General features: G+C 43.7%; 1 protein-coding gene across 1 annotated transcript; it reads right to left on the minus strand.

Moving 5' to 3' along the window:
- Window positions 1-6,043: 6,043 nt before the first annotated feature.
- LOC121921298 (putative nuclease HARBI1) lies at window positions 6,044-8,902 on the minus strand. The gene is made up of 2 exons (XM_042449183.1): window positions 8,116-8,902; window positions 6,044-7,249 (listed from the first exon to the last, which is right to left on the minus strand). Exons 1-2 carry the CDS (start codon window positions 8,704-8,706, stop codon window positions 6,551-6,553), a joined length of 1,290 nt encoding a protein of 429 aa, XP_042305117.1. The 5' UTR covers window positions 8,707-8,902; the 3' UTR covers window positions 6,044-6,550.
- Window positions 8,903-12,436: the final 3,534 nt, after the last annotated feature.

Raw genomic sequence — 12,436 nt, forward strand, 5'->3', positions numbered from 1 at the left:
GAGTTAAATGGGGGAACTAAAACACCAAGGTCGAGGCAAGAGGTTGAGGGTCCAAAAACCTCCAGACAGGACAGCATCCAATACAGCTTGCTATAGAAAAAACAATCCCAGCTGCTTAATCTTAGCAGCCATTTTCAACCACAGTAGCAATTATGCTTAATTTTCTGAAGATGCCAGCTACAGATGCTGGCAAATGTCAGGAATAACTTTTCCAGAAACATGGCCACATCGGCTGAAAAACCCACAAAAAATATGGTTGTCCGCTGTGAAAGCCTTCACATTCTGTCACACCCATCACCTGAAAAAACACCATGCATAAAAAGGATAACCCCACAGATCCTAATAACTGGTCCTAGTAACATCAGCCTCAAACAAAGGATTTCAATTTCTCTCTTTTTAGATTTATGAGAAATAAAACAAATGACCATCTATCGAACGTGGCGCTCTGTCTCCTGTTGGCCTTTGCTTCTTATCACACAACTCAGTTTTCTCCTTTGTATGATTTTTCTCTGCAACAGCATGTATAAGACTTTGCAAGCGGCATTGCTGCTAGAATCACTGACTAGGGCTATTGCTGGCCACACTGTCAGCCCCTCAACAAAAGGATTTCATGTCATATGAGGTTGTTAATGTTCTACTTCAAACAGTGATTGATACTGTCTGCCACACAAGATGAGAGTGCACTGTGGCCTGGTTGACATCAACAAATCCGTTGGCTCTGTGCCTCAATGCCATATCCTGGAAACTTGCTGAACTGGGCATGCTATCAGCATTTCTCAACCTTCTCCTCCAGGTCTATAACAATTACAGCACCATGGTGTGGGCCATGAGTGAGTTTGCAGAAATTTGGATCTGTTGTGGGGTGAAGCAGGGCTGCCTGCTCAGCCTATTGTTTTCAGTCTTGCTGTGGAGCCTCTCCTCCATCACATCAATGCCCCCAGAGGCTAGTTAATTTTTATGGGAATAAAATGAGCATTTTAGGTTATGTTGATAATTTGATTCTGGTAGCTGAGAAACATGATGAGGTCAGACGTTAAATGCCACTGCGCTGTGTGGATTGGGTGGATCTGCACTTTAACGTTAAAAGTATGTGTTGCTTCATATAACAGGGCTTGAAAACCAGCTTCTACCAACTGTCTTTATCATCCTGTGGTAAGAAGGAGATACCTATCAACATCTACGTACTCCAACAAGTTTCTGAAACTACCAAACCCCTGAGCCACTCAGCATGCCTTGCGATAGATGCCAGAAGTAGATGTGTCACTCTTAGCCCTGTGGTAAAAGATTGATGTGGTTAGGACTTTCCTTCTCCTGAGGATTGGCTTTGTCTTTTGGGATTGTTGGTCTAGAAAATAACATTTAATAGGTTGACTGAGCAATCATTGCTGTCCTCAAAAAGTGGGTCAGTCTCCTAAACAGCCACTAATGACATCCGTACATTGCTCAGAGATGTGGAGGCCTAGGCAGTCCCATCTGCACGTTATGCCTTCTTACTTGCCCTGACAAAACTGTAAAATCTGTTTTTCTCAGCCCTTTAGGAGGTTGTCCAAAAACGTGTGGCCAGGATCCCATCTGACAGTGACATGGTAATTTATCTTTGCAGAGCACTAGAAAGCAAATTTTGATGGGATGGTGGTGATTTTACCTAAAATGCAGCCTACTCTCTTACCAAACTAATTGGTTGCCAATGGGTCTGGATCTGATGCGGGCCCACAGCTCACCACCACTAAAGAGATAATGCAGACTTTCTCCCATAAATCAAGGCATCTGCTAGATGTTCCTTAAAAGATCTAAGACACCATTGCTCTTTTGAGCAACCTGACCGGATCAGAGTCTTCAAGGTAATGTCACAATTGCACTTCGTAACCAGTTTATACCACATGGAGACTTTACCGGTTTTACGATTTGCGATTTGTTCATCACTGTCACTGAATGTTGTTGTGCCCCTTAATGACACCATTAATCTGAATCATGACAAACCATTGCAAGACACTTTACCATGTGCTCTGTAATTGTCCCCCACACTTGACAGTCTGGAACCATGGGTATGACCAGCAATCCACTGGTCACTTCTCTCAGGATGAAAAGGAGCCATTGTTGAGCACCCTTTGGCTTTGGCCAGTCAACCCATTACAAATCCATGTAACAGTTACCTTGTCTAACCCACATTTTGCAAGCTTGTTTGCAAGAATGTCATGGGAAACCTTGTCAAAGGCCTTACTAAAATCAAGATTATCTATATCCACAGCATTCGCTTCATCTCCAAGCTGCTAATTTTATCAAAGAAAGATATACGATTTGTTCTGGCATGACTTTTTTCTCTGAAACACATGTTGGCGGGTTACAGACGGGCAGGGGAGGACGTCTTGAGGTGTATTTAGCTTAATGCGGAGCTCCCAGACGGCCCGCCCCGGGGGCGTGCTTCAGGTGTTGGAGCTTCCACACGGGGGGCAGTGAAGACGCCTCACCTGGGTCCGTTTCGGACCCGGAGTTTCCAAACCGCCGCCTCGGAGGCGCTGCAAAAAGAGAGGCCAGCTTCCGCACGGGCGGCCCAAACCGCGGCTTTTTTCCCCTTTTGCCGCATGAGAAGTGCACAGCTTCGCAGCTGCAGCCTAAGCATGCGGCGCGGCAGAAAGCCTGTCTGCGCCTTTAAAGCACCCAGCCCCTTTAAACTTTTTCCCTGTGACTTTAAAGCTAGGCAGGAGTGGTGTGGGTTAGCAATGTCCAAACTCTGTCCTTCCAGGCGTTGTACTTCATCTCCCAGAATCCTAGACCACAGGCAAGGTGGCTGGGATTCTGGGAGATGAAGTCCAACGCCTGGAAGGACAGGTTTGGACATTGCTGTTTTGGGGACCAGTGAGCAGGCATGGTGGGAGAGAGACAGGAAGGGTAGAATAGAGTAGATAGGGCTGGGAGGGAACACATGTCCTGGGAGGCGAAATGATGTCTTTATGGACATCATGGGACCTAGTGCCTTGTCAGTGCTCCCTGCCCTGATCCCAGGCCCAGGCCCCCTGTAGTTGCCCTTTGTTTTTGGGGGCAAGTTTAGAGGCATCAAAAGGTCTTGGGCACATTCAAGCTCGGGGTCTCTTTTTTTTTCCTTTGCCGGCTGGCGAATGCGCAGCTGCGCCAGGGCTAAGCAGCGGCGGCAGAAGCCTATGGGCACATTTAAATGCCCAAGCCCCTTTAAAACAATGTGGTCTCCTGCCAGCTGGTGATCAGCTGGTGTTGGCATCCTGTCCGTTGACTTTGCCCGTGTCGCAGCATCATAGATGCCTCCCTCCCTTTGGTCCCCGCGCTCCTGGTGAATCTGAATGCGCAGCCACAGCTGTCTCCGCTGCCACCGCTGTCCCCTGCCATCTCCCCTCACCTCCTTTGTACATATGTAATATTTACAGTTTTAGCGTTTTTTTTATTGTTAGGTGAAAATGGCAGAGGAATGTGTGTAGGGGTGCCTTTAAAGTCCAAACTTTCCAAGCAGCGCATGCGTACATGTTGCTCTAGGGTTAGGGTTAGGGTTAGGGTTACGAGGCTTAAATGCGCCGCAGCTGTGCCTCAGCTTCCACAGCTGCAGGCACGGAATTGCAATTAAAGCCTGACTGCAAACTGCGCATGTTCCAAGACCCCAACTCACTATGGACGGAGCTTTTAAATGGGCAACTTAAAGTAGCGGCGTAGCAATTCTGGTGACCGGTGCAGCAGCTCTCATGGCTTCTTCCCTTCTCGATATGTGTCAGCATTCAGGTAGGACTGCTCAGTTTCTGCAAAATGTTTGGCTGGGACCATATAGCTATCAGGTCAGCCGTCTCAGTATGAGACCAAGACGTCCCCCTGCCTTTTTTCGGGTGCTGGTGGATGGTGTGCCATCCTGCCTGGTGGCAAAGGGAGCTGCCACACAGCTGTGCCAGGAGCAGCCGAACTGTGCCCGTTCCCAGTGTGAGATGGCGCAGGAATGTGTGTAGGGGGTCACTTTAAATCCCAAACTTTCCCTTTTCACTTTTACAACCAAAACATCCCCGGCAAAAGTTACAACTTCCCGCGGTTCTGCAACGCATGGCACAAGTGGCTCTAGGGTTAGGGTTACGACTTAAAATGCGCCGCAGCTGTGGCCTCAGCTTCCACAGCTCCATGGCAGCGGACGTTGCAATTAAAGCTTGACTGAAACCACGCATGTCCCGGGAACCCGACCCATTATGCGACGCAGCTGACACGGAGCTTTTAAACCGGCAACTTATATTTGCGGCGTAGCAATTCTGACGTATCGGTGCAGGGGCTTACAGAGGAGCTGGCAGGTAAGCATCAAACAGAAAAGAAGCGGAAAAAAGCAGACCTTTTTAATGCCGCTTCTTCCCGCTTGGGGCGTGCGGGGTGTTGTTCATGCGGCATTCGGTAAAGCCCATCTGAAGGCTCTACCTTCATGACGTCATGATACTCCTTTTTGCCCGTCTGTAACCCCGTTGACTCTTTGTGATTATGGTATTGCTTTTCTAAATGTTCACAGACTCTCTGTTTAATTATGCTCTAGAAGCATTCATGGTTTGATGTCGACATAACTGGACAATAATTGTTGGGATCCTCTTTTCCCCTTTTTGAAATGGGGACAATGTTTGGCCCTCCAGTCTGATGAGGAAGAAGATAGTGCGGAAAGGAGGTAGATGTTAAATTGTATCTTTAAATATTTTCTAATAAAACGTTTAATCTGCTTCTCTAAGAAAATTCCTTGTCTAAAACCCATAACATGATGCTAACATAAGAAATACATTTCCTTACTGTGGGCTTAATCTATTTTCTCAATTTTTTTAATTTCAGTACGTAACGATCCCGATGAGGAACAGGAACAACCCAATGTATTGCTGTCTCCTGGAACAAGACTGCGATCAAACAGGAACAGGAATCGTCGCGCCAGAAGAGGAGAACATATTGCGCGCACTATAATGCAGAGTGCTAGTCGAGAGGCCCAGCTTACCCGGAGAACACAGGAACGGTTCATGGACATTGTTCACGACAGCATGAAAGACTGTAGGAGGACAGAAATGGAACTTGTAAATATTATGAAGGAAGATGTTAGGAGAAGTGCACAGGACAGACAGAGAATGTTGCAGTACATGGACACCATGACTGAACTGTACCGGAGGAAAGTAGATCATGAATGTTCACTTCCAACGGGACAACATGTTTCTGTCGCCCAAGGAACTATGCACACATCATTCAGGGCATCTCCGGGTGATATTCCTCCCTCAACACCAGGCCCAGCTGTATGTACAGATTTTCAGGAGCAACCATCCACATCGTATGTTGGTGGGCAATTTCAAGGGAACATTTCCCCTGAACTCTTTGATGAACTTCCTCCTGCTTATGCTCCTGATGGTTGTCCTGTCACTCCTACTAGTAACATTCTAGATGATGACAACACAGTAGAGAACATCAACAGGGATGTTCAGAATGTTGTGGAAGTCACTGATCCCCCTCAGAATGAAGGCTGCATTGGAACCGTGCAATGTGTGAGCAATGCTGGAACATCTTCCTTGCAATGCGCGGTTGCACCTCAACAAAAACAAAATAAACCATGCAGTTCTCGTACTGGGAGGATAATCAAGAAAAAAAAAATATTTTCCCCATAAGGGAAAATATTTATAGGGAAAAGGTTCTGTTTGGAAACCTCACAAATGTTTCTGAATTCTATGTTTACCCTGTTATGTGCCCGATAAAGAGGGACTTTAACCATTTCTCCTTGAACCACATTAAAATTTACTTTCCCTGTTAAGGAAAGCGTTTGTATGTCACCATGTGCATATGGATATGTTCTCACATAATGTATATACTGTACAGTTCATATCAATGCCTGCTTTCCTTACATAATGGAAAAGAAGTCACCAGAGGTTTTTTTTTGTAAATAGAAAAGATATTTATTCGTGTTTAAAAATGTGAAGTTATAATGTTGACAAAATACAGCTTTGTTATCTGCAATTGGTCTGCCATCCTTAATATACTTAAACATTTCCACAGCAATAGCAATATTATACAGCAATGGTTTCTAGAACAGCCTTCCTTTTGATTTTAAAGTTTGGTATTATCCTTAAGGTCTTCACAGTCTAACATTGCAATGGTAGGGACCATGATGTATTATTAGAAATGTAATATATACAATCCATTGTTACACCATTGTTTTCCTATATTCCCAAAAATGATATTTGAAATATCAATATAGCAATTGTTTAACACTACAAAATAGATTTCCAAAATTTGGGTAAACAATGACACTAATCTATAACAGTCTGGTATTTATAACCCACAATAATATATACACCAGTAGCAGAACCCGATTGGAAAAAAAAAGGTAAAAGAAAAAAGATTCTAAAGTACCGTGATTCAACATTGCCGTCTTGTAAAGTTATTCACATGTTGTACAAGACACCTTGTCAAACGCATGTATTTCAACATTAATAGATTGATACAAAGGTAAACCAAGAAAAAACTTTTTGAACAGATCAATGCTGTTGGCCTAACCGAGGTGATGTAACAAAACATCAAATAATGTCAGTTTCTGGTGTTACCGACCCAAAATAATGCTAGTTACTGCAGATCTTACAGCTTGACCCTCTTTTTTGTGATCGGTAGAGTGTCCTCTGGTGTTATTTGCGAAAGCAGGGAGGACAATTTTCGCAGGTGGTTCAACATCGGGATCAAGGACTTCTCCCCTTGTCTCACAAATATTGTGCAGGATGGCACATGCTGTAACCACAGAGATAAAATTTTCCTCTTTCACAGTTAGTCTACCAGAAAGACAACCCCACCTAGATTTTAATCGCGCAAAACATCTCTCCACCACGCACCTTGCCTTACAATGGGCAGTGTTATAAGCAAGTTTGTCAGGTGTTAATTCTCCACGATATGGTGTCATTAGCCATTTCCTGATTGGGTAGGCACCATCCCCTATAATCAGTGGTGGAATGGCTACATCGTGGACATGCAGGGTGGGATTTCCGGGCACAAAACAGCCTTCATCCATCACTTCACAGATAGCGGAATTTTTAAAGATGTGGCTATCGTGCGACCTCCCACAATTCCCTACTTCTATGTCGATTAGCCTTCCACTGTGGTCTGTAGTTGCTTGCAGAACAATTGAAAATCCCTGCTTGCGGTTGATGTATTCCTCTCTGCGTCCCAGCGGTGGGCAAACAGAGATATGAGTGCCATCAATAGCTCCTATGCAGTGTGGGAATCCAAGTCTCTGAAATCCATCCATAATCTGAAAAAAGGCAAAGGTATAATAAATTTGGGATATCAGAAAAAGGGGGAAAATATATTTCATATCAGATAATGCATTATTATTATCATTATTATTATTATTATTGTTATTGGTATATGAAACTGGGATCACAGAGACAAAAGCATAACAAGGACAATAGAAATTATTATGTTTTATATACCTAGAACACACTGAAGGGGAATCCAGATGTTACTTGTTCACATATCAACTCTTACAAACATATCAAGATACATTTTTCCAGATTTGCAAACCACAACAGCACAGGTGGATAAGAGAGAGGCCAGCAGCAGAGATGCACCTCCAAAGTGCATGCTGCAAGCCTAGGACCACCCCCCCAGCACATCTGGATAAGAGAGAGGCCAGCAGCAGAGATACACCTTTGAAATCCATGCCCCAAGCCCAGGACCATTAACCCACCCCAATACAGTGGTACCCCGGGATACGAATGCGCCGGGTTACGAATTTTTCGGGATACGAAAAAATCCCATAGGGATTTATTGCTTCGGCTTACGAAGGTTTCTTCGGGTTACGAAAAAACCGCGGCGCTATTTTCCGCCACCGGAGGGCAGCAGAGAGCTATTTTTCCATTAGCGCCTATGGGAATTCGGCTTACGAAGGTATTTCGGGTTACGAAATTAACCGCGGAACGAATTAATTTCGTAACCCGGGGTACCACTGTAATTGCAAAGGTGATTGAAAGCCTTTCTTTTTTTCCCACACAAGAAAAAGGCAGGATGTAAACATATCTTTATGGTATTACATAAACAAAATCTATATATCTGTAGATATGAATTAATGCATTTGCACCCAGAAGTCTTAGGTTTAAAAGTAATATTGATACACACCGTGTGGTAGTTTCCAAGCTGGATAGTTTTCCTCAGCAGCAGCTTCTCCATAGCAAGGCACACCTCGATGGCAATTTCTGCAGCTGTGGATATTCCAACCTCAAAACGGGAAGCCGCCTTCCTATACATCAGAGGGCTTGAGAGCCACCAAATAGTTAGGGCCACTCTCTTCTCCACCGGGATAGGACTCCGGAATCTAGACTCCCCACGCTCCAGCTCTGGTCTTAAGATGTTAGCCAGATCAAAAAGGGTTTCTTTAGACATGCGGAAGTTAGAAACCCACATGTCGTTATCCCATCGCTGGAGGACTTCGTCACTCCACCAGTTGGTCCGCTCCCGGGGTTGTTGCCACCAACGTGGGATGCGAGGCCAGGTCGCCATCCATGCCAGACAACTGGATATATCTAGATTGCCGCTGGCAGCCATAACTGCAATCTTACTCAAAGCAGCCCTCCGGCGCGAAATGAGGACAAGCGATTTGGCAATGCGACTCATTCTTCTCCTTCTTCGCTCTTCTTCTTTCTCTACCATGCTCACAAGATCAAAAAATGCTTTCTCCGACGCCATCTTTACACCCCACAAGGAAGTCATCGGACGACTTCCGGGTCAAAACAACCACAGAGTGGCGACGTCATTGGTAAACCGCCCACAAGATCTAATACGCATGCGCTATAGCAAACCGTTCTCAGAACGGTTTCAAGAAAAAGGAATCCCAGTGCGGTAAACTGCCGTTCTGATCCCGTTCTGATCACGTTTTGATTTCTAATGCGGTAAAATCCGTTCCAGGAACGTTATCATCACGTGATGAGATGGAACGTTCTCAGAACGCAGTGCGATAATCTCCTATGTGTGTGTGTGTGTAAAATTTACATATGCCTTGAATTATTATTATTGTTGTTGTTGTTGTTGTTGTTGTTTATTTCTATAGCACTGTAAATGTACACAGCACTTTACATACAAATAATCAAATCAATAAAAATATAAAACCTTCCAATGGGGTGCAATATACAAAATACATATAAACAATAAGTAGTAATATAAAATAGAATTAGTTAAAAAGAGCAGGCAACAATTAAAACAACAACATCCACTATCTAATCAAATATCAGATAAATATTCACACAGTGCCTGGGAATGCTTCCCTGAACAGGGTGGTCTTCAACTCAGATTTAAAAGTCGTCAATGAAGTGATGACCCGTTTTGGTGGGGGAAGAAGGTTCCAGGAGTGAGGGGCAGCAAGTGAAAAGGGACAAATCCAGGATGGGGCAGTGGAGATCCTAGACTGGGACAACAAACCTTGACTACTAGAACAGAGGGTAGAAGTGGGAGTGTAAGGAGAAAGAAGATCAGATAAATAAAGAGGGGCTAGCTCATGGAGGGCTTTAAAAGTTAACAACAGAAGCTTATACTGGATATGGAAGAGAAAGGGGAGCCAATGAAGGGATGATAATAAAGGAGAAACATGGTCAAAGCGGCAAGCGGATGTAATGATGTGTGCTGCTGAATGGAAATTAAAGGATGAAGATGAGAGAGAGGAAGCCCTGCCAGAAGGAGGTTGCAGTAATCTAGTCAGGAAACCACCAGGGCATGGACCAGAGTCTTTGCAGTGGAGGTTGAGAGAAATGGACGGATTTTGGCAATGTTGTAAAGAAATAATCTACAGGCTTTGGCTATGGCCTGGATGTGGGGGGATGAAAGACAAAGAACAATTAAAAAAACAAGACTGCGGGCTTCCTGGACCGGTCAAATAGAAATGTCATCAACAGAAACAGAAAAGGGGTACTGAAGGGTGGACTTATGTGGAAAGATAAAAAGCTCCGTCTTGGACATATTGAGCTTCAAATGCTGATCGCGCATCCACTGAGAGACAGCTGTGAGACAAGATGAAACTTGCTGTTCAAGCCCCAGAGAAAGGTCAGGGGTGGAAAGATACAGCTGAGTGTCATCGGCGTACAGATGATAGTAAAAATCAAAAGAGCTGATATGTTTTCCTAGGGATAATGTGTAGAGAGAGAACAGTAGGAGACCCAAAACAGAGCCCTGAGGAACTTCAACAGATAAGGGAACAGAGGACGAAGTCTGACTACCCGTGACCACTGCGAAAGATCTATCTGACAAATAAGATTTAAACCAGTCAAGAACAGAGTTTGAGAACCCGAGGTCAGAAAGTATATCAACTAAAAGACAGTGATGCACGGTGCCGAAGGCTGCAGACAAATCAAGGAGAATAAGAACAGAGTAAAGGCCATTCGCCTTGGCCCGTAAAAGATCATTAGAGATCTTTGTGAGGGCCGTCTCTGTGGAATGCCACAGGTGAAAACCAGACTGAAAGGGATCTAGAATGGAGTTGGCTTCGAGAAACTCAAGACAGCATGAATAAATTATCCATTCCAAAACCTTAGAAAGAAAAGGAAGAAGAGAAATTGGATGATAGATGGACAAGGAAGAAGGTCAAGAGAAGAATGAAATATTGAATTTACTTAAATAAAACTGTTTTAACTTGATGTTATTTTCTTATAAAATGTTAAAATATGAGTATACACGAATGTATACAGTTTGACCTTGGGATCTGTTCCTGGTCTCCCTGATACCAAAAAACATGGGACTTCAAGTCCCATTTTTCCTAATGGCTGTGCAACATGCACGCACTCACTAGTGCAGCTGTGTGCATGTGCTACCACTGGGGACCACAGGGCTTGACATCTGCAGGTGCTTAAATCTGCACATGACAAGCTCACAGATAAGGAGGTCCTACTGTATGCACAAATTATTGCTATACTACATCAAGTGGGAGGGGGAAACATTTGTATGTAGATGAAAAAGGAGTCCCTTGGGTTAAAAGTTAGGAGTACCACTGCCATAACACATTTCTTAGGTTGCAAATTATATGCACATTTACCTAGAAGTAAGTCCCATGGGCATCAATAGAATTTATGTCTGAGCAGACATGGATAGGAGTATACTATTAGCCTTTAAAATGCCACATTTTTGTTCCAAATCCCCCAACATAGCTATTGCTCTGGAATTTGTTCTCCCTCCAGACTCTGATGATTTAGGTGGCCTTTATTCTTGTTATCCTGTCAGGACCTGTCATTTATTGTTATTCAAAGCAGGCTATGCAACATATATTGCATTTTCATACAGTCATATCCTTGCTGTGGAGTAGGCTACAACTTGCTGAGTAACCTGTCCAAGGATACCTGGCAAGCAATCTGCTTTTCCCATTCTGTTTTCTCATTCTTTACATCATCACATTGCTGAATTCTTTCACATAACCAAAAACGCAAGGGAGAAATAGAAAATGGTTGAGTCAGTTCTCAAATGAGAGCTTGAGAAAGCTTAGCAGGTACTGTTTCCTTTGCCACAGATCCTAGGATTGCTCTGGACATATTTAAATAATATATATTTACTTAGACTAGAAAAACCCTCTTTCTCCTGTCTTTACACTAATACCAAAAATTAGTGACTGAAATATTTTGTAAATCACTTTTAAATAACATCATAGTTTTCCTTTAAGTTACAGAATGTTTTTCTGCCTGAAGTGCTTGAATCTTCTGACACCTGCTGACTGAAATAAAGACTACAAGATTCAGGTACTTATTACTGCACACAAAAAAGACAGTACTGTATACAGTAAGAGAACCAGCCTGGTGTAGTGGTTTGAGTGTTAGACTACGACTCTAAAGACCAGGATTCGATTCCCAGCTCAGCCATGGATGCCTGCTGAATGACCTTGGGCAAGTCACATTCTCTCAACCTGAGGGGAGGCAATTGCCAAACTCCTCGGAACAAATCTTGCCAGAAAACCCTAGGGTTGCCATAAATTAGAAACAACTTGAAGGCAAACAACAATACAGTAATACCCACTGGGTGACCCTGGGCAAATCTCACTCTCTGAACCTCAGAGGATGGCCATGGGAAGCCCCCTCTGAAGAAACTTGCTAAGAAAGTCCTATGATAGGTCCATCATAGAGTCACCATAAGTCAAAATGCCTTAGAAGCACACAACAAATACAATAAAGAGGACCAGATCTCTTTAGTACTTGGGTAGGAGACCACCAAAGAATACCAGGTGCCATAGGTTATATTTCAGAGGTAAAGACTGCCAAAACACATCTGAATATTCCTTGCCTAAAACAAAAACCCTATGAAATTAATGGGGCTGCCAAGTGTTCTAATAAAAAAGAAGGCACATCCACACATGCAGGCACACCTTAATTAACAAAGTAGATGTGTTCCTGGGCATTATCTCTTTAAGAGAAAACTGATACCAAAGGCCAAAATAACATGGAAAAAAATAGGATAATGTAGGAATATGGTT

The sequence above is a fragment of the Sceloporus undulatus genome, chromosome 2, assembly GCF_019175285.1.
Source record: "Sceloporus undulatus isolate JIND9_A2432 ecotype Alabama chromosome 2, SceUnd_v1.1, whole genome shotgun sequence".
In the NCBI taxonomy this organism is placed as follows: Eukaryota; Metazoa; Chordata; class Lepidosauria; order Squamata; family Phrynosomatidae; genus Sceloporus; species Sceloporus undulatus.